Genomic DNA, 21,772 nt, shown 5'->3' on the forward strand with positions numbered 1-21,772 from the left:
TAGTGGTGTAGCTAAGGGGGTGCAGGGAGTAGCAGTTGCACCAGGCACCAAGCTTTGGGGGGGGGGCAACAAGCTGAGCTTGAAACTAGTGACCAAAATTGTGAAAATCTTGGTATGTATGAATAATACCATCATATTATATGTCATTGGAAAGGTAATTTGAGGCAGACTGCAATGAAACAAACTGCAGTGGAATATCTGTTTTCTATCAAAAGTTATGGCCAATTAATCAGAAAATAAAAAATACAACTGCTGTGGAACAAAAAGTGGATTTTCTTAACCCCAAACTGACCCATGAGACTGTTTGTTCTAAGTGCCAATGAGATGTTGTTATGATACAGCATGGAACCAATAACTTTTTATTTATTTACTTAATTAAATTTGATTTTTTTCATGCGGGGGGGGGTACAAAATCTTCTTTGACCCCACGTAGCAGATAGATGCTTTATCTGTGTCACTGACTGGGGGGAGGCAGCAGAGCAAGTTGGGGGTGAGCTGCTGGGGAGGAGTTGGGTTCCTCCCAATTTTCACTTTTTGAAAAGCCTGGGTGTGATGTCACTACCGGTGCAACATTTTGAACTGGGCACTGGGCTACACAATCATTAGCTACGCCACTGGCTCCAGGGGTCCTGGATGAGAAGGACTCTCGACCCCTCTCAGCCCGGCTCTGGCCCAGGTGGTGGGACAGACGCAGCTGTGCTCTGCTCCCTCTGCGAAGCAGAACAGGCACCACTGACTGTGTCTGTTGCACCGAAGTTGGTGCTCTTGCTGCGCTCTGCAGCTGCCGCTTCTTTCCTGCAGAAGGAGTTTCTCTCTGGGTTGGTGGCGTAGCTGGAGGGGGGCGGGGGAGCCATCCTGGCAGGGAGCCTCAGTGCGGAGGCCCTATGGCTCTGTTTTGCTCCGCCCCCTCCAGCTATGCCACCGCTCTGGGTGCCTGGCGTGGCCGCTCTCCCTGCGGGTCTGCAGTGCAGGTGACTTCGAGGTCTCCCATGTGCCCGTGGGCGGCTTCCTCCCTCTGGAGCCGGGTCCCCCAAGGGCGGGGGAGGCACAGGAGGCAGCTGCCTCACTTGGAGAAACGCCTGAGCGCTTGGAGCCCAAGCCTGTGCGTGTCTACTCAGAAGTAAGTCCCGTTAGAATGAATGGGGCTTGCTCCCGGGAAAGTGTGGACAGGATGGGGCTGTCAGACTCTGGGCGGGCGGCTCCCTCGAGGGGTCCCTCTGAGCTCTGCCTCCAGGGCTGCTCCAGGGAAAGAGGCGTGGCCGGGAGAAGCGGTCCGCCTCCCCCCGTGGCCAGGGGCGCTTCTGCTCTCGCGCGAGCCTTCCCGCGGAGGGGCGGAGCCTCGGACGACCACCGGCCAATGGGAGCGCGCCGTTCGCGGCCGGCCAATGAGGAGGCCCGGCTGAGCGGGACGGAATTTGGCGCGGAGGAGGCGGACGGAGGCTTGGAGATGAGGGGCGCGCGCGAGCGGGAGCTGCGCCGTGAGTGGCGGGGGCGCGGGCGCGGGCGCGGGCGGATCGGGGGTCCAGGGGCGGCTGGGCCGGGCCGAGCCGAGCCACGAGCGCAGGGTCGAGGTCAGCCCGGCCCGGCAGCTGTGGCTTGTGCGCTCCCTCAGGCCTCTGGTGGGCCCCCTTTGGCCTGATCCTATGTGATCGGCCTGTGGAACTCCCTGCCACTGGACGCGGCGTCTGGCCTGGGTGCCTTTGAGAGGGGACTGGACCAGGGGCCTGGGTGGGGAGGCAGAGCCTCCCACCGGAGCCCTTCGGAGAGCGCCGCCGCGTGGGAGGCCCCCAAGCACCCACCACCCTCGCGCAACGCAGAGAGAAGGCTGGCAAGGCGCGTGGCTGGTGGGTGCTTGGGGGCCTCCCACGGCAGCGGCGCTCTCCGAAGGGCTCCGGTGGGAGGCTCTGCCAAACCTGTCTCCCCACCCAACACAAGTCCCTGGACTGGGCAGATTTACCCAGCTTGTGGTTGGTCTGTGGAACTCCTTGCCACAGGATGTGGTGACAGCATCTGGCCTGGATGCCCTTAAAAGGGGATTGGACAAGTTTCTGGAGGAAACATCCATTACGGGTTACAAGCCATGATGTGTATGCGCAACCTCCTGATTTTAGAAATGGGTTATGTCAGAATGCCAGATGCAAGGGAGGGCACCAGGATGCAAGTCTCTTGTTATCTGGTGTGCTCCCTGGGGCATTTAGTGGGCCGCTGTGAGATACAGGAAGCAGGACTAAATGGTCCTATGGCCTGATCCAGCGGGGCTCTTATTATGTCCTCACGGGCAACCGAGGCAGTCCCTGCACCATTAAGCAAAGAGGCCCCCCCATCAGTGCTGACACACAGGGGGCACTTTGTCACTCGGAGTGCAGAATCCTCAGCATCTGTGATCTCGAGGTTCTGGCAACAGATCTGTAAGAGGAGGAAATGGAAACCTTCCCACTTGCATTTAGAGAAATGGAGCTATGCAACCCTCTCCCGTTCCTATGGTAAACCAAGAAAAGGTGCAGGGTGGCCAACCTGTCAGCTCTTGGGCTCCTAGGCCTTTAACAGCTGCACATAGGGAATTTCAGCAGGTGCTGCTTGGCATCTGCCATCTGTGCAACTTGACATCCATCTCACAGATGACCATCTGCTCCTGCTGAAATTCCCTCCTCTGCACAATTGTTAAAGGACCTTGAGCCCTAAAGTTGAAAGATTGATGAGCTAGGATTTTGTAGTGGTTTGGGACTTAGATCAAGGTTCAAATCCCCACTCAGTCATGAAGCTTCCTGGCTGAGCTTGGACCAGGCACTATCTCTCAGTCTCACCACTTTGAGCTCTTTGGAGGGAGGTTGGTATGAAAATGCAAAAAATAAAATTAAGTTGACAGGTGTGCCACCCCTGTATTGGGCTAGGCCTTTGTACAGGTTTTCATGAGTATATGAGAAACAGACTTGCAGAAAATCATCCAGTGGCACAAGTAAGGAAAGCCTGGGGTATCTGGTCTTCATCATGTTGGAGATGAACATGTGAAACACCTTGTTGGATCAGACCAGAGTGCCAACATCTTGCTTCTCACAGTGAGAAACCCATAAGCAGGACAGGAAAGTCAAGAACCTTGCTTCAGCACCTGGGAATCTGTAACGTGTTTCCTCTGAGCTTTGAGATTCCATATAGCTCTTAATAGCCTTGTCATCCAGGAACTTGGCTACTCCCCTTTAAAGTCACCCACACCTGTGGTCATTACAAGATCTTGTAACAAACTCTTACTTTTCAAGGATAAAGATGCCTGTTCTGTCAGCCAGTTCTTTTCCCCAGAACTGGGGAATTGGGGGCACACACGTGTTCTTTTGGGGTGTTGGCTAATGTACATGGCATCCTATCTTGTGCTGGAACAGGTAGGCCTGTGCTGTATCCAGCGCAAGATTGGGGCCAGAATTGGCTCAACTGGAGGCAAGAGGAAACTCTTCCCTTTACCCCGGGTAAGCAACCACAGCCCCAATGGGTCTCCTTGGACCTGTGCCACTTCAAGAAGTGATGCAAGTCTGAGGAGAATGGAGCAGCTTGGAGCTGCTCCATGGTGCTCAGGAAACGGCGTTGGGATCCAGCATAACTGCCAGGTCCCAGCCCTGCCTTCCTCTCCCCACCTGCCCACCTCCTGGAATGGCCCCTGCTCCCCAACCTGGAATGCCTCCCTCCTGCCTCCTCCCCGTCCTTCCCAGGCCCCTGCGTCGGCCAAGCTCGGCTGACACAGCCTTCCCTCCCTGCGTCAGCGCAGAGGCTGGATGCAACCTCCATGGGCCAGTGCACGTCCCTGCGCTGGCCCAGCCAACACAAGGAGGCGCAAATGTGCTTTACAGCATGCTTGCAATCCTCCTGGGGCAGCACAAGTGCCAACCTAACTGATAGTTAGGATTGCAGTCTTATTTATTTAAGAAATTTCTATCCTTCTTTTCCAGTCTGTATGTGCCACTAGGACAGGCTATAAGCAGGTTACTGATTTTAGAAGTGGGCTACATCAGAATGCCAGATGCACCAGGATGCAGGCCTCTTGTTTTGTGTGCTCCCTGAGGCGTTTGGTGGGTCACTGTGAGATACAGGAAGCTGAGCTAGATGGACCTTAGGCTTAATCCAGTGGGGCTCTTCTTCTGCATACCAGATACAAAAGCTCCAAAATGGTATGATGCTAAATCTTCCATATAAATAAAAAGCAACAATATCAAACCGTATAAGATCCCTGATACCCAACCAGATGCCCTTCATTGAGAGACAGGACCCAGAACCAGGAATGGTGCATGGGTATGTGTAGGAGAAAGTGCTGAGCTGTATGGGACTTTGAAAGCCTTTACCAGCACCTTGAGTTAGGCCCAGAAACACATTGGCAAGCAGTCCAAATGAGTTTAATCAGTGAAGCCCCGTAAGTTGGAAGATATGGTACCATTTGTGTGTTGAAGATCTTATGTGTATCACAGCTGTGAGCTCTAGAGTTGGAAGGGATCCCTCAGGGGAATCTAGTCCTACCCCCTGCTTGAATGACAAAACATCCCCACCATCATAAGTGACCTCCTTGTTCTTATCTGTTAGTTATTCTAAAAAATGTTTATAGCTACTTTTTGGTCCCAAGGAAGCTGTCACCAGGGTAGCATGCAGTTTAAAGTTCACAGCATTGAAAATAGGTAAATATAAACAATGTATGATAAAGCAAGTGCAGGGAATAGAATGAAAATCAAATTGGAGAACTTCTGACAATGATCATGGTGTGCAGGCAGGTTCATGCCAGAGAAGAGGATCCTGCAGGTACTTTGGTCCCAAGCCAAGTAGGACTTTATAGGTAATTAGCAGCGCCTTAAGCTGTGCCTAGAAACCAGCTGGGAGTCAATGCAGGTCAAAGAGCACAGATGTGATGTGCTCTTATCACCAGGAAGCACCCGAAAGCATCTTGGCTGCTGCTTCCATACTAGTTGAAGTTACTAGAAAATCTTCAAGAACAGTCTCAAGTTGAGTGTTTTGCAGCTGAATAAAAGTGCTCCTCTCCACAGCCACCACCTGTTCCTCCAGGAGCAAGGCTAGGCTTCAGAGACTCCCAGTCTGCAAACTTGTTCCATCAAGGGGAGCGTGACCCTGACCAGAACAGGTTGCAAACTCATTCCAGAAATAGTGTTACTTCTGAGTGCTGGCACCTCTGTTTGACCTAGATTAAACTTCAGCTTGTTAGCCCACATTTAGTCCTTCATAGAGCCATGTATGGTTCAGGATCTGCACAACCTTCTTGATGTCTGTGGAAATGAGAGGTAGAGTTGGGTGTCTGGCCCTGTGTCGTCTTCTTGGGGTCCTGGTGCTCTCCCGACACACACCTGCAATTGTGAGCTTCAGCCAGCTCACTGGAGAGGTGCTGCTAGCCTCTTGGAATGTTTATTTCTGGCTGTCATGTGTTTAGTAAAGGGGTGGCTTTGTACCCCTCTCCTGGGCTGCAATTAATTGTTCTGCTCCTCCTGCTCTACAGAGCTCCAGAGGGATAAGGAGAAAGCCCAGCAGAAGGGGGACCTGAAGGAGGAAGCTGCCATCTGCAACCAGCTGGGTGAGGTCTTGGCTCGCCATGGTGAGTGTTTACCTGAAGGTCTGAAGCTTCCAGTCACACATCCAGCTCAAGCATTTTGTGGGGAGGAAGCTGTGATGCAGGCTCCACAAGGACCCTGTTGCTGCAGGGTGAGCCACAGTTGTCTGACGCACGGGGCTTGCCATGTGAGAAAAGCCTCTCTGTGCGGCCCTTCCTCTGTGTGGGAAAGCTGATGAGAGCTGGCACCCAACTGGAGTCAGGGTCCTGTTGAGTGGCAGAGGCCAGTCCCACCATGTGACTTCAGCACGACTTTGGAAGTACTAAACTGGATGTTAGCCAGCCATTATGTGTCAGTCTCCTGGGGGTGGTTTGGTTTGGGGGGGTGTTTAAACTGACCGTGTGGTTGTGGTGGGAAACAGCCCGTGGGAAGAAGAGAAGTGGGGCCACTTGCTTTTCTTGCTGGCTTGTCCTCACTCAGAACTGTCCCTCTCCTTCAGGTCACTGATCCCCCAGCAGTCCTCTGCTTCTATTGATCGCTTTCTGCACTCAGTCATTCAAAAGCTAGACAGACAAAGTGCCTGGTGACTGTTGGCGCATCTATGATATTATGTTTTGTTTGGCCTGATTCTCACTCCCTAGGCCAGGGAGATTGTGACTTTTTGAAAGCCACCCAGAAATGCCACAGTCTAGCTGAGCTCTGCCCCCTGTCCAACTGGCATATCCTGTTTTTGGATGGAGAGTGCCTTGGCATCTTGGTTTGGTGCCTCCTGTTCAGTTTATTGGCTTCCTTGGCTGAGAATTCCCTAGTCAGCCAGAATCTGTCTGCGCTACAGGAAGCTCAAAAGTGAAATAAGATAAGTGGATGATTGTTTGAGAGGGAGTTGGCTTGCATATTGAAACCACCATGAGAAATGAGTCGGGCCAAACTTCAGTTTACTCTGATTAGCTGCAGCTTTCCACTAGTTCAAGCCTTTTCCAGCCCTCTTACTTGAGATCCTGCTAATTGGAGAAAGAGGGGGACGGACCAAAGTTGGGTCTTACAGATGCAAAGCATGTGCTCTACCATTGAGCAGTGACCCTGCTGTTATTGACCAAACTACCCACCCATAAGCTCTTATTGACCAATAAGCTGTTATTGACCAAACTACCCACCCATAAGCTCTTCAACCTCTCCAGACTGAGAGCAAAATCCAAAGTCCAGCTGAAATGTCTGCGTGACTTCCTCTTTGCCGACGATGCAGCTGTCACTACCCACTCTGCCAAAGATCTCCAGCAGCTCATGGATCATTTTAGCAAGGCCTGCCAAGATTTTGGACTGATAATCAGCCTGAAGAAAACACAGGTCATGGTTCAGGATGTGGACTCACCTCCCTGCATTACAATCTCTGAGCATGAACTGGAGGTTGTCCATGACTTTGTGTACCTTGGCTCAACGATCTCCGACACTCATTCTCTCGATACCGAGCTAAACAAGCGCATCGGTAAAGCAGCTACCACGTTTTCCAGACTCACAAAGAGAGTCTGGTCCAACAAGAAGCTGACGGAACATACCAAGATCCAGGTCTACAGAGCTTGCGTCCTGAGTACACTTCTGTACTGCAGCGAGTCATGGACTCTTCGCTCACAACAGGAGAGGAAACTGAGCGCTTTCCACATGCGCTGCCTCCGACGCATCCTCGGCATCACCTGGCAGGACAAAGTTCCAAACAACACAGTCCTGGAACGTGCTGGAATCCCTAGCATGTATTCACTGCTGAAACAGAGACGCCTGCGTTGGCTTGGTCATGTCGTGAGAATGGATGATGGCCGGATCCCAAAGGATCTCCTCTATGGAGAACTCGTGCAAGGAAAGCGCCCTACAGGTAGACCACAGCTGCGATACAAGGACATCTGCAAGAGGGATCTGAAGGCCTTAGGGATGGACCTCAACAAGTGGGAAACCCTGGCCTCTGAGCAGCCCGCTTGGAGGCAGGCTGTGCAGCATGGCCTTTCCCAGCTTGAAGAGACACTTTGCCAACAGTCTGAGGCTAAGAGGCAAAGAAGGAAGGCCCATAGCCAGGGAGACAGACCAGGGACAGACTGCACTTGCTCCCGGTGTGGAAGGGATTGTCACTCCCGGATTGGCCTTTTCAGCCACACTAGACGCTGTGCCAGAACCACCTTTCAGAGCGCAATACCATAGTCTTTCGAGACTGAAGGTTGCCAATACAAATACCCACCCATGGTTCTTCTCTCCATGACAAAGAAGGGAACTATTAGAAAATGCTGCATAAGCAGATATGGAGGTTGAAGCTATAGTTATAGATGGATGTTCATTGGATGAGGTTCTTCAGGGTGGGGTCTCTGACCTGTTTTGTCTTCAAGAAATGGTGAAGAATTTGGTTGGTACCAAAATGTGTGGTGCAGGAGGGTCAGCCTGAAACCTGGTAGGGTTGGAGGCTTTGTTTGGCGGCTGATGGCTCCCCACTCTGTCCCGAGCAGGCTGCTTCCAAGAGGCTTTGGAGGAGCACCGGCAGGAGCTGCGCCTCCTCGAGAGTGTCAATGATGTCATTGGCTGTGCTGTGGCCCACCGGAAAATTGGGGAGTGTCTGGCGGAGCTGGAGAGCTTTGAAGCAGCTCTGAAGGTATGAGGGCTGGGGGGTGCTTAGATCTTATGTCACACGGGAGTGGAAGGCGGCAGCTCTGTTGAGAGAGCATGAGCCTGCTCTGAGGCCCAAGTGGGTGATGCCTCCTCTCCTGTATCCCATCTCCAAGATCAGCAGTGCAACAAGAGTAGGTGGCCAAGCTCCCTCCCAATCAGAACTCCCCTCCTTTTGCTTTGTGTGTCAGCCTCCCTGGAGACAGTGTGAAACTTTAGAAACGGGATGAACATCTGAGAGCTGAGAATGTGCCTCAGTGTGCCTTGCTAGCATCCTGCAAGGGTTTCCCACGCTCATTCTCTTAGATTTATTCACTGGTTATAGATAGATGTTGATCCCAGAAAGTTCGTTAGCATAGAGGCAGCTTAGCAATGTAAATGAGTCCCCACAGATGTGGGGGGGGGAATAGGAGTGGGGGTGTAGATGAGGGAATGACAAGTGTGGGGCTTCTAAAGGTTCTGTTACAACATGAGGTCTGATGTCACTTATAGAATCTCATTTTTTTTTTGGAGTTTTTGTGTTTATGCAAAAGTTCAGGTGACTGGTTCTCAGTGTGAAATGTGTGCCTGGAAAAGGGGCCCCCTGTGATGGGACAGCACGTGTCCTTTGTCCATAGACTTGCCCCTCCCCCAAGAGAGCCTGCCCTTGATTCCTCTGCATGTGTGTGTCTCTTGCGCAGCACCAGCACCGCCATTTGGAGCTGGCTCAGTCCCTCTCCAATCACATCGAGCAGCAGAGAGCCTGGGCCACCATTGGCCGCACTCACATGTTCAGAGCTGAGAGCGACCAATCCAGGACAGCTCTGCAGGAGGCAGAAAAAGCCTTCATGAAGAGCCTGGCAATTTTGGAGGAAACACTGGAAGGTACAACTTGTGGCTGGGGTGTGTGGAGGGCAGGTGTGCCGTCTCCTCTTTCCCTCCCTGTACCCCTGTTTTCACCGTGGTTTGGGCTTTGCTCTATCTAAATATTCTGCTTCCTTCCCTGGAATGTTGCTTGTCATGCTTGCAAATGGGCTCATTTCTACAGAGTCCCAGGACCCCTTGGCCTTTTGAAACCAAGACCTCAAAGGCTGTCAGTGGTTTCTGACCAAGGGGATTTCCATGATTGGAAGACCTCCTTTTGATGGAGCACAAAGGCCTTCCCTGTTGGTTCCAGAGTTTGCCTCTCCCTACTGATGACCCCCCCTTCCTCCCTGCCATGTTCCAGGTGTCTGCTTGGCATTAAAACAAACAGAATTCCAGTCTCTGCCAAAAACTCAAATTTAAGACCCAATTTTAACACAGTTTACAGTCTCTGAGGTCTAAAATGACAGAGGCTGATTGGTTGCTGGGGAGGGAGGGCAACTGAGGGCCAAAATCTTGCATGAGCCATGAATCTTAATTCCTGAATCAACTTACCCAAGATCTCTCCTACCTCTTGCCTAATCCTCTGCTGCTTGAATCTCTTAGCAAGGGAGAGAGCAGGGAGGCGTGCACCTCTGTATGCTCTGTGTTTCTGAGCCAGGTCAGCATCATCTTGGGACCACTGAGGCATTGTCCTTGCCCAGTCTAATCCCACATGCAGCATTGTATGCTCCTTAACCATTTCTGCCCAGCCCACAAGTGTATGCCTTTGATCCTTGTTGCATATATGCAACATTGGCCAGAAATGGTTTCAGGTATGCTGGCTGTAATCTCAGGTGGGCAGCAGCATTTTACATTGCTTAAGCACATATGTTATGCAGGGCAGGCACAAAACCTGCCAGCACCCTTGCCACCTCAGTCCTGCCCCAAATGCTCGCATCTCCATGAATGTGGGAGAGGGCAGGCAAGCAAGTGGGCATTCCCCTGTTCCACCTCGAAGCCTTCCCTGCTCCACATTGCTGCTGTTTGGTGTGAATAGAAGCAGAGCAGTCTGGATTCCCAGCCTTCCATTCCTATGAAATGGAAGCAGCGTGGAATAGGGAGGTTGTGCTTCCGGAAACAAGATGAAAGTGAAAAGAGGGTGAGCTCCAGCTTGCTCAGAGGAACTGCTGCGCCCCAGATCACTTCTCCCTACCCATGCTGTAAGCACCAAGCAGGCAGTGCTCAGCAGTCTTCCCCACCCTTCCTCCTCCTCTGTGCTCTGTCCTCAGAAGGAATGTCAAAGGAATGCGTCCCTTTAAGTGCTGCCCAAGTATGGAGCAGGAGTGGGATAGCAGAGTGCTCCTTCCTTGCAAATTCCCTGTGGGGACAGAGTAGGGGGAGGGAGGGGGATGATCTGATTCCTGTTCATGTTTAGTGAGCAGGTCAATGTGGCTTGTGTCTGCAGTGGGTGGGAAGGAGGCATCCTGTATCTGCCACCCCTCCCACCACCCGCCCTGATACAAGCCTCCTCACCTTGCTCATAAGAACATAAGAACAGCCCCACTGGATCAGGCCATAGGCCCATCTAGTCCAGCTTCCTGTATCTCACAGCGGCCCACCAAATGCCCCAGGGAGCACACCAGATAACAAGAGACCTGCAAGGCTTCCTGGGAATTGTAGTTTAAGAACATAAGAACAGCCCCACTGGATCAGGCCATAGGCTCATCTAGTCCAACTTCCTGTATCTCACAGTGCCCCACCAAATGCCCCAGGGAGCACACCAGATAACAAGAGACCTCAGGCGTCTCTTTTCTAGGCTGAAGTGGCCCAAACGCCGTAGCCTTTCCTCATAAGGAAGGTGCCCCAGGCCCGTAATCATCTTCGTCGCTCTCTTTTGCACCTTTTCCATTTCCACTATGTCTTTTTTGAGATGCGGCGACCAGAACTGGACACAATACTCCAGGTGTGGCCTTACCATAGATTTGTACAACGGCATTATAATACTAACCGTTTTGTTCTCAATACCTTTCCTAATGATCCCAAGCATAGAATTGGCCTTCTTCACTGCCACCGCACATTGGGTCGACACTTTCATCGACCTGTCCACCACCACCCCAAGATCTCTCTCCTGATCTGTCACAGACAGCTCAGAACCCATCAGCCTATATCTAAAGTTTTGATTTTTTGCCCCAATGTGCATGACTTTACACTTACTGACATTGAAGCGCATCTGCCATTTTGCTGCCCATTCTGCCAGTCTGGAGAGATCCTTCTGGAGCTCCTCACAATCACTTCTGGTCTTTACCACTCGGAAAAGTTTGGTGTCGCCTGCAAGCTTAGCCACCTCACTGCTCAACCCTGTCTCCAGATCATTTATGAAGAGGTTGAAAAGCACCGGTCCCAGGACAGATCCTTGGGGCACACCGCTTTTCACCTCTCTCCATTGTGAAAATTGCCCATTGACACCCACTCTCTGCTTCCTGGCCTCCAACCAGTTCTCAATCCACGAGAGCTCACCACAGTTGGGCTCACCACAGTTGGGCTGCCCGTGACCTTAAGGTGTTCTCTGTGTGGGCATAGAACTGCCACAGCCTGGGGGCTTTGCATCCTGTCCTGCCGTGGAATTGGGTGGTCCTGCTGAAGCTAGGCCTGCAAGGACTGGGGCTGAGGCTTAGGTCTGAGAGGCGCTCCTTGAACTCCAGGCATTCATTCTTACCCAGACCTGTTCCGGCCCAGGCAAGGAGAGTGGGTTGGATGGAGGCACTCGTTCATCCTCTCTACCTGGGAGAGGTTTGGGTGTGGATCAGCACCCGCTGGGTGAGAGTGAACTGCCTGCTTCTCTCAGGGGAAGTGCCACTGCGGGAGCTGAGTGAGATGCGGGCGAGACTCTACCTGAACCTGGGCTTGGTTTATGACGGCTTGATGGACCCCGCCAAGCACAGCTACTACATCAAGAAGAGCATCTACATTTCTGAGTAAGTGCTGCACTACGCTTTGGGGGGGGAGTTCTCCTCAAGCCCTCCCTGCATGGACCTGCTTTCCTCCTCAGCTGGAGTTTGCAAAGCCAGCAGTTAGCCTCTGGCATGGTTCTTCTGTGCAACTCTCCTGGACTAGCTGCCTGGGACTGAGCCCCACGTGTTTCACAACTGCGGACAGAACTGCTGACCAGGCAACCCCACTTCTCTGTCCCTCCCTCCCCACCCCCCCCACATCCTCCTTTTAAAAGACTGGCTGTTCAAGCTAGAAGAAAGTATCACCTCTGGGGCCCTCTGCAAGGAACCGGTGCGCCGTATCCTGAGAGACAGGACTGACCCCTCTGCACAACTTCCATGGCTTAGCCCTGATTATGGTGCACAGGGAGAGGCTACAGGGTGCAGTGTAGGGAGGCCTTGTGGAGTGAGTTTCTGCCCTACCCACCCAGGATAAGCCCTCTCTCCCATCTTGCGCTGGGCAAGGGTCTCTGGACACGCTTTTCCTGTTGGTTGGGACAGACAGTGGTGTGCACAGAGTTAGGCCCCTATTTCCTGTCCTCCCCTTGAGGCTGCCCAGAATGCCTCAGCACGGTCTGCAGTGCCCGGGTGTCCAGTCTGTCTTGAGCCAGGAGAGATGGGAGATGGGTGGATGGAGGGTGACAGCTTCCCCCTGCTGGGCAAGTAGGTTGCTGGGGCAGAATTGCCAGTTAGTCTTGTGCTGGCTGCTTCTAACTGCCTTTGCTTCCTGTCCAGGACAAATGGCCGATTAGGTGGTGTCCTGCTCATATAGTCTGGTCCTTGGCAGCCGTCTGAGTCCCTAGAGCCCTGCTTACCAATTTCTGATGCTTGGCGATCCATTGTGGCCCCCCACTGTGTGCACTCAAGGCATCATTAAGCCAGCCTGCAAGGGTGGCGCAAGGACGTTAGTGGAATGTCCAACAGCTGTTGGTGATGGGAACTGCAAAGCGCAGCTCCACTTATTCCCTGACTGTCAGCGGGGAGAAGGTCCAGGTTTGTGAGGGGCAGCTGAGCTTGGATGGACCTACCAGGAAGTGCTTTGTGCTGATCCAAGGCTGCCTCTTCTCCCCTGCATCCAGGCAGACTCATCTGCACGAAGACCTCTACCGGGCCTATTTCAACTTGGGCCACATTCACCAGCGGGAGGGAGAGCATTCTCAGGCTATGCGCTGCTTTGAGAGGGCCCGGGAATGTGCCTGCAAGATGAAGGAGAAGTTCCTGGAGAGTGAGTGCTATGCAAGCATTGCCCAGGTGAGGAGACAGGCAGCCCCCAGCGCCTTTGTAGTGCAGCACGTGCCTGTGCCCCTTCTCAGCTGTTGCTGCCTGGGCAGAGGCTAGAGGTGGGGGTATGGGTCTGTGCATGCTTGCCTGGCTGAGGGGATGCTGTATGCTCCTACCCGTCCCTGAATAGAGGCACCTGGGTGTGGATTGCATCCTTGTGGTTCAGCTGTGGATTTTGCAGTCCAAAACCTGCCTGGGTTTTCCCAACACTTGAGTTAACTGGGTCCCCATTCAAGGCAGTATCTGGTATTTTCTTCAAGAACAGAGTCATGCCCAATTAAGGGCCCCTCCTCTTCTTTGTTGTTCGCTCCCCCCTCCCTCTTATTAACCACCTTGGGCAGCACACAAAGAGAAGCTGGAAGAGGGAAGAGCAGGTGTGGGAGAGAGCATCATAGCCTTTGCTGCCAGGCATGTGCCTGGGGAGGCCCAGAACACAACAGCTCTCTTTGCCACTAAGTGGGGGCTCCACAAAAGCTGCCATGGGCTCACTTCAGGCACTCCCCCCATCCTAGCAGCTCAAGTGGAACTTGAAGCAGCTTAGAAATTGAATTCCAGAAATCCAGAGCTGCGTGGAGTGTTAAGAACCCTGGTCTCCATGTCATGGAGTTTTTGAAACTCAGCTTCTGAACTGTCTGGAGTTCTGTGGTGCCCAAAAGGAGTCTCCCAGGAGGGCCCTGGATGCCACCCCCATTCATCTCTAGCTTCTTTTTTCCCTCAGGTGCCAGTATGGTGCTAGCCCACTCTGCCCAGAGGGTGGGGGGACGAGAGGAACCTGGGGTGGTTTGGGAGACAAGCAGGATTGCTTTCTGTACACCATAGAAAATGAGGCCAAGTCGAAGGAAAGAAGGATGACTTAGAGACTGCATTGTCCTGGCCATCAGGAGCTGCTTCCAGCCTCTCTAGGTGGTAAGGGGGCCCTGCTTTGTTGGGCCCCCCCTTTCTGATGCTTGGTGCATGTTCTCTCTTTAGGTGCTGCTGAACCTCGGGGATTTTGTGGCAGCCAAGCGATCTCTGAAGAAGGCCTACATTCTGGGTTCCCAGCAGCCTCGGCAGCGGGAGAGCATCCTTCACAGTCTGCGCTATGGTGAGCGGGGCAGCTTGTTTTGCTTGGCCCCGTGCTGGTGGCATGTGAGTAGTGCACCCCACACCTCCGAGCATTTCCAGGATGCCTCTTCTCTCTCTGGCAGCCACCAAGGTGAGTCGCCTGCAGCAGGCCTTGGATGAGGCAGAGACAGCTGGCAACCAGCAAGTGGCTTTGGGCCTGTGTGAGCAACTGGGAGACCTCTTCTCCAAGGGAGCAGATTACCAGCGGTCTGTGGAGGCCTACAAAAAGCAGGTGAGGTGAGATGGCAGGGCTGGGAGCACTGATCACTTTGGAAGAATTAAGGCTTGGAAATGAAGGTGGTGATGATGTCAGCTGAGTGGGCCTGGCTGTTTTGGCTGAAAGTTTGAGAAATCCACTTTTTAAAAAAAGATTTTCCTAACTCTGCTTTTGGAGCAAATTGTTCTGGGAACACCTAATCTTGTGTCTGGAGTGGAACTGATTGGCCCCACAGTGGGAGACACTGGAAGAAGCCAAGTTGGGCTTCATCACATCCCCCTGTTGGACAAGTCCCATCCAGCAATCCTTTCAGCTCCCTCAGCCAAGAAGCCAGGGCAGAGGCTGAGGTGAGGCTGAGTGTTCATGCTGAACTGAGTGCCAGGTGCAAGAGTAATGGCAGTGGGAGGTGGCAACCTTGCTTTCTAGTGTGCTCCCAGAGGCATCTGCTGGAGGTGGAAGAAGCTGGCCTGATCCAGCAGGACACTGTTCTGATGACTGTGGGCAGTCTGAGTGAGCTTGTGTTGGGTTCACCTGAACAGCAGTAGTTTGCCAGGGTCTCAGCTGGAGCATTTTCTTTGTGAAGTGGTAGCCAGGCTTGGTGAAATGACAGGCATGAGTCAGGGTCTGTGGATTGGCAGAATGTGTGCACTGAACTTTGAGTGCTCATCTAATGATGACAAAGGAGAAATCAGTTGGAGAGCGATGGCTGGGATTTTTAAGAAGGGCTTTGCTGAAAGAATGGGTCACCGTGAAAGGGCTGTGCCTACCCAGTGATGCAGGAAGATATGGGGGGGGACAGGCTCCCCCTTTAATTCCCCATTCTGTTTTGCTAAGCAGCCCAGTCAGCACATTCTCCATCCAAGCAGAGGTCTCTGCCCATCTTGCTGTAAGTTCCAGAGGCAGTAAGGCAGGTGTCTCTTTCTTACTGGTGGTCTTGTTCCAGTTGTGCCATGCAGAGTTCTTGAAGCGCCCCGAGCAAGAGCTGGCTGTGATCCATGTCTCTTTGGCTACCACTTTTGGGGACCTGAAGGACTATGCACAGGCAGTGCAGCACTATCGGGCAGAACTGGCCTTGCGGCAGGGCAACCCCTTGGAGGTGAGTGAGACCCTGGTGTGAGTGGCAAGGCGATGCACTTATGCCCACACCTGTGCTAAAGAGATGCATGTGTGCACTGAGCAATTCCAAATTATCCACAGTGAGGGGCTTGTGGGCCTCATGGTTGGGTGAAGGTGGGATGAGGACAAGCCCTTAAACTCTGCCTATCCTTTACTGAACAGGAGGGGAAGACATGGCTGAACATTGCCCTGGCCAAAGAGGAGGCCAGGGAGAGCTACGAGGATCTGCAGCAGTGCTTCCAGACCGCTCTGCAGTGTGCTGAGAGAGCCCACAGCCCCAAACTGCAGGTGAACAATGGAAAGAGATCAAGGGTGTGTGTGATAGGATGAGATGCCTAAAGGTAGATGAGCAGTGTTACCCCAAGATTGCAGTTTGCGAAGTCCAGGCCTCACACCACTCAATGAAGGTCATGGCTGAGGCAAAGCAGAGATTGGTTCAAACTCGCACTCTTTGCCACAATTCCAGCCTTGGTTTTAAATACCTGTTGGAACTTAAGAACATAGGCTGCAATGCATTGGGTGTTTCTGTACATGGAGATCTTCATTTTGCAAACGTTCTGTTTGTCATTTGGGTGAGACTTTGAGACGTCAAAGGAGCTCTCTTGTCTCTGTTGGTCTCTTAGAGCTTGCTGTTTAACTGCTGGCAGACATCTTTTTGTGCCATTTATGTCCGGAGGCCTGGACACAGTATGTCCCACAGCTACTCTGGGTATTGCCCTTTGACCTTTCCTGAAGGAATCTGACTCTCCTAAATAACCTCTTTGCTTCTTTTAAACTCATCCCTTTCCTCTGCTCTTTGAAATGAATGGTAACCACATTGGACATGAGCAGATGATGCACCCAGTCTAGTGGCTGTCCTTTATTTTGAAGCTTTTATCTGTTTGGACCATTAACAATAGCCAATAGATGCCATGTTATAAATCTGTGTGCTGTATGATAGCGAGTTGTGCCTTCCTTTGCTGAAAATTTAAAAAATGGGGTGATCACCAGGCAGCCTCCACAGTATATTGTGATTCTCAGCATCTCTACAACTATTTATACACTGAACTGTATCCAGGTACAATCGTCATCATTCCGTTCCTGGGCAGTTTTTCATGTGTTGCATTCAATGCCAGTACAGTCTGTGTGCAATGTACCTGAATTGCTCACCTGGTTATAGTCATTTGCATGGAAATGTGCACCTGGGTACGGATATTCTGTACCTGAGTGCAGCATAACATGCAAACAGCCCTTCTGGCTAGCAGGGATGCCTGTGCCTGCTCGTTTCAGGGAAGGAAATAATGCAAAGGCACTGGTCTGGCAGATAGTGTGGTGGGAGGGGGGCTCTACTTCTCCCCCAGGCATGTAGCACTTTCTAGCACAGGGGTTTTCCCTGTGTTGACCACCTGCTTTGACAGAACAGTCAGTGTTTTCCAGAGAGGATACTTGGCAAGGTCTTGGGGGAGTTCTCAGGCCTGGTGGTGTGTGGCTGGGCCAAAAAAATGGAGAGCAGGCAGAAATCGGGGCACAAATTTGCAGCATTCAGGAGGTGGGAGTTGAGCCAGTGAGGACAAGACGTCCAGTTCAGGGAAAGCGAGCAAGAGGAGGTGCAGGTCTTCTGATGTGTGAAGAGTAGGCTGAAATGTAAGCTAGGTCTTGGGGGTCTTCTGTCTGTCTAAACTGGACTGTTTGCCTCAGTGTCGGATTCTGCAGCACTTCCATGCCTCACAGAAGCGCTGTGGGCGCCCCGAGGCTGCGGATGTTCTGGCCAAGCTGCAGAGTCTCCGTCAATCCCAAGGCTGGTGTTCAGATGGGGAGATAAGCGAGGAGGAGGAAGAGGAGTCTCAGAGCACTGGGCCCTTAAACGAGAGCGACCTGGAGCTCTCCGAGAGCGGTGAGTGCAGGATGTTGGCAGTGCCTCAGGATCGTCCCCTGGGGGAGTGGCGCTGGGGTCTGGCTCAAGGGAGCTGGCCGGCAGATTGCTCTGGACCCTTCTGGGGGGTGGGAAGAGTTTGGGGTTGGCATGCGAGGCCCTGCTCTGTGCCCAGGACCTTCCTCACAGTCAGCCCAGAGCTGGCAGAAGTGCAGCACAGGGTGGAGACAACGACTGAGAATGGCAGTGTTTGTTTTATTTATGTACCATGTTTTCAGAGTGAGGATCTTCCTTGCAGAGGAAGCATGAAGCATTGCACTCTCAGTACTTTGACTCTAGAAGCATTTGGGGGCAGGAAGGAGTGGCGGGGGCTGGGGCGACAGGTTCCCATCCGGTGAGGGCCAAATGCATGCATGAACACAAGATGTGTGTGTGTGTGTTGCGGCAGCATTGAAATTATTTGTATAGTATGTGGCGTGGATGGTTCTGTTTTGTGCGTCTGGAGGGTGTGCGGTGGAGAACCACGGCAGGGAGGGATGAAGCGCAGTGTTGATTTGTGGAAGGGGCAGCTGACTTCCTTGGCGACTGTTTCTTTAGACTTAACCCAATGGGACAGTTTCACAGTTTGTCACTGGACATGGATAACATTTTCTTTAAGAGGTTAAAACTTGACAGAGTAAGTAGAGAAGGCTAGCAATTCAAAGGGTGTATTTCTGAGCATAGTTTTATTTTGCCCTGTCTGTCCCTGCTATAAGATGTCCCATAATTAGCCTCTTGTATTATAAAATCTGAGGTCATCCACTGAAATAAACATACAGCAGCTTAAAGGCTAGGAATGAATCTGTAGAACTCACTGCCACTGGATTTTATGGGGAGAAATTACTTTTATACAGCTTTGGATGACTGCATATATAAATAGGCGGTGGTTGGCCATGTCACAGAAATCAGTGGCTGTTCTGGCTGAGACAGTAGGCAGTGTTCCTTGTAATTTTGATAGAGCTTGCAGAGTCCATGTAGGTCTGTGCAGAGGCAGCTCTGGAATGTTCATCGATGACATCATCACCAACGCGGAGCTCCAAAATGCTGTAAATAGAAGCTATGTGGGACTCTGCTTTGAGTGGTGCAGCTGCGCAGCTTAGAGGGAACCCTGACAGTTGGCTTCTGCCTACCTGGGGTGTAGACTGTGTGCTGGACTTCTCTGGGGCCCTGCTGGTTGAAGGAACCCTTAGCTGCTGGGTGTATGGTCTGAAGTAGCCTAGCTGTCCTCACGTTGTTGTCTCTCTTCCAGATGGAGAGGACGCTGCAGAGGAGTATGGGAAAAGTGTCTCTGGTCGGCGCAGGCTCACCAAGGTAAGGCAAGCCTACGGTTTCCTCAGCTCTGCTGGGCTAGTGAGTTTGGTGCTTCCAGGTCAGGAAGCAGGAGTGATCTGTCAAGTACCTTAGCTGGAAGGTGTGGCTGCTGATCCAGAGGCATTTGGCTGTGGATGGGGGGCTGGTCTGGAAGGCAGGCAGGGCTCCATTGGCATCCCTGCACAGCATCCTGTTGTGTCATGGGAGAAACAGAGGCAAAGAGAATCTAGGGAGAGTTAAGCATGGGGATGGCCCATCCTCCACACCACCTGTGCTGCCTCTGGAGCATGCGTGTGCCCATAGGTGGGTAAAGTGGGAGGGAAGGGGGCAGGTGAATGCCCCCCATCGATAATGAGGAGAGAGGCATCCCATCTTCCCACCACTTCCCTGAAGTCTGGCACGCTCTCTCCCTCCAGTGCACTGCTCTGGTATTGAATGAGAGACTCGCAGCATGCTGACTTTCCCCATTCACCCTTCTTCCCCCAGCACTGCTTCTACTTCCTTCTTCTACTGCTGCACTGATCATCTTCTAACTCCCCTTAGAAAACCCAGACACGCACGAAATGCTGACCAGAGCAGCAGGTGGGAGGGCGGGCTGGGGACTTGTCGTTTGCCTCCTGACACTGAGGTTTGATGCCCATTCGTGGTGCTAGAATCAGAGTCATTGGCTGCAATGACCAAGCAGCTGTTTGGCAGCCAGAGTTGATCAGTTTCTGGTTGTCATGTGCTGGGGATCAACCAGGAGCTGCCCCCAGAGGGTTTGACTGGGGGCCACCGCCAATGGAATCTAAGCCCAGGGAGCCCTTGGGCTTTGGCGAGCAAGGCAGGGGGGCACTCTCAGCCTCGGGACTCAAGGGGAGCAAGGGGACGGCGGTGTTCCTTTGCCAGAGTTTGCAACCCTCTCCCCTCAGTGGAACCAGCGCAATGACCGGGGCGAGACACTGCTGCACCGAGCCTGCATCGAAGGGAACCTGCGCCGAGTGCAGTTTTTCGTGGAGAAGGTGAGTCGCCAAAGGGAGGGCCTTTGGGGCTTTGCAGGTGACAGCATGTCAACCCCCAAACAAAGTGGGCAGCAAGCCAATCTCTCCCTCGCCCTTCCTCTCTTGCTGCCCTTTCTGCTTGGAACGGCTGCATGGCACTTCTTGTCCTCAGATCCCTGCTTGAAGCCCACCTTTGCTGGGAAGCCCCTCTCTGGTCGTCTGTGGCAAAGCCCAGTTCTTGTGCATGTGGCCATGCCACGGTCTCCCCTTCTTCGCCAGGCCTTGTGGTCTCCCTTCTGTCTCTTTCTAGATGAATACATCCCAGCGTCCGTCTGCTATAGGAATAAAGAGCACTTGCTTTGAGATACTTGTCAGTTGCCTTCATGCTGCTTTAGAGCTGCACATGGCAATCCGCTTAGGTTAGTTAGCTGCTTGCCTGCAGCTGTCGTGCTTGCGCCCCCTCCCCCCCCACAACTGTGTGCTAGTCCCCAAGTGCAGGGCTTGCGTGAGGGACAGGCTCAAAGTGGTTGTTGCTGTGAAGCTGGTGCCCTAGGTGGATTCTAAGCTGTGTGAAGCAGAATCTCCTGAGTGTCGCCTCAGGGTTGGCCATCATTCCTGGACCAGGGTTGTTTTTTGGAGCCCACCCTGGTTAGTCTCCTGGGCACTGGGATGAGTTCAGTCATCGTACTAACCATGATTAAACCTTCATTACTAGCACAAGCCTCGGGCTGACGTGTCCCCCTTTCCTTTTGCATCTGCAGAGAGGAAGTCAGCAGCTTCAATTTGTGGCTTAGAACAAACCATGATTTGACACTGCATCTAAACCTGGCTAAGCTGCAGTTCATTAACAAATCAGGTTATGAGACCAGGGTCAGGCCCTGCTTCCAAAATGAGACAACTTACAATGGTCGGTGGGACTTTGCTTGGAGGACCACAGGTGCTGTCTCAACCATGCTAGGCCTAGAGAGGCAGCTGTTTGCTGCACCCCAGTTGGTACAAGGTGCTGGGCAGGGGAACCTTTTTCCTCCTTGCACTCCCCTCCTGACTATCACATCACTGTCTACTTACATTCCTTGTCCTTGCCTCAGGGTCACCCTCTGAACCCACGAGACTACTGTGGTTGGACCCCGCTGCATGAGGCTTGCAACCACGGGCATCTGGGTAAGTGCTGGTAAGTGAGGAGAGGGCAGGATTTTTCTGGGGAGCCTTAGAAGCTTGATCTCTGGCCAGAAGAAGAGAGTCGCCTCTCCAGGTGTGAGTTTGGGCTGTGTCAGACATGAACCCCTCAACTCTTCCTCCCTCCAGAGATTGTCCGTTTGCTCTTGGACCGCGGGGCTGCCATTGATGACCCTGGGGGGCCTGGGTGCGAGGGCATCACCCCCCTGCACGATGCCCTGAATTGCGGCCACTTTGATGTGGCTGAGCTTCTGGTCGAGAGGGGCGCGTCGGTGCTGCTGCGCAATGCCAAGGTGAGGGCCTGAGAGAGGTGGGAGCCAGAGGTGGTGACAGCCGGGCAGGGAGGGAGGCCTCTGTCCCCCAGGCTCCAGCCCAGGCGTGCTGAGGGGTTCCAGAACTTGAGTGGGCTGACATCCCCTGCAGTTGCTGTGCCCTCCCCGATGTGGCTTGCCGACTGATGTCCGTACTTGTCTGTGGTCACAGACCCCTCTTCCCATGCTTCTCCCTCTTCTCCCCCTTTTGCCATCTAGATAGAAGCCTCCTGGGGTTTAAAGCTGCAGCTGAGTGGACCACCAGTCCTTGGAACCCCTCCTGCTTTCCATACTGGCTTGTCAGCCCACCCCCCCCCCCAAGTTCCACTCGGACTGAGCCTGTAGCACATGGCCGGTCTCTTGAGCTGATTAACGCTCTCAGGTTTCCTCTTCATCTTT

The 21,772-nt window shown here is 52.8% G+C and overlaps 1 protein-coding gene across 1 annotated transcript in view; it reads left to right on the forward strand.

The window, feature by feature from the left end:
* The first annotated feature begins 1,429 nt into the window (after window positions 1-1,429).
* Window positions 1,430-21,772, forward strand: part of TONSL (tonsoku like, DNA repair protein) — a 32,105-nt gene continuing 11,762 nt past the window's right edge. The window contains exons 1-15 of the mRNA XM_066623950.1: window positions 1,430-1,478; window positions 5,480-5,575; window positions 8,015-8,157; window positions 8,852-9,035; window positions 11,842-11,971; window positions 13,066-13,237; window positions 14,237-14,351; window positions 14,455-14,603; window positions 15,532-15,684; window positions 15,867-15,992; window positions 17,382-17,577; window positions 18,845-18,906; window positions 19,818-19,907; window positions 20,975-21,047; window positions 21,192-21,355. Coding sequence (XP_066480047.1) covers window positions 1,448-1,478; window positions 5,480-5,575; window positions 8,015-8,157; window positions 8,852-9,035; window positions 11,842-11,971; window positions 13,066-13,237; window positions 14,237-14,351; window positions 14,455-14,603; window positions 15,532-15,684; window positions 15,867-15,992; window positions 17,382-17,577; window positions 18,845-18,906; window positions 19,818-19,907; window positions 20,975-21,047; window positions 21,192-21,355 — 1,884 coding nt within the window. The 5' untranslated portion in view covers window positions 1,430-1,447. The remainder of the gene's footprint in view (window positions 1,479-5,479; window positions 5,576-8,014; window positions 8,158-8,851; window positions 9,036-11,841; window positions 11,972-13,065; window positions 13,238-14,236; window positions 14,352-14,454; window positions 14,604-15,531; window positions 15,685-15,866; window positions 15,993-17,381; window positions 17,578-18,844; window positions 18,907-19,817; window positions 19,908-20,974; window positions 21,048-21,191; window positions 21,356-21,772) is intronic.

This window comes from Tiliqua scincoides, chromosome 4, assembly GCF_035046505.1.
Source record: "Tiliqua scincoides isolate rTilSci1 chromosome 4, rTilSci1.hap2, whole genome shotgun sequence".
NCBI lineage: Eukaryota > Metazoa > Chordata > Lepidosauria > Squamata > Scincidae > Tiliqua > Tiliqua scincoides.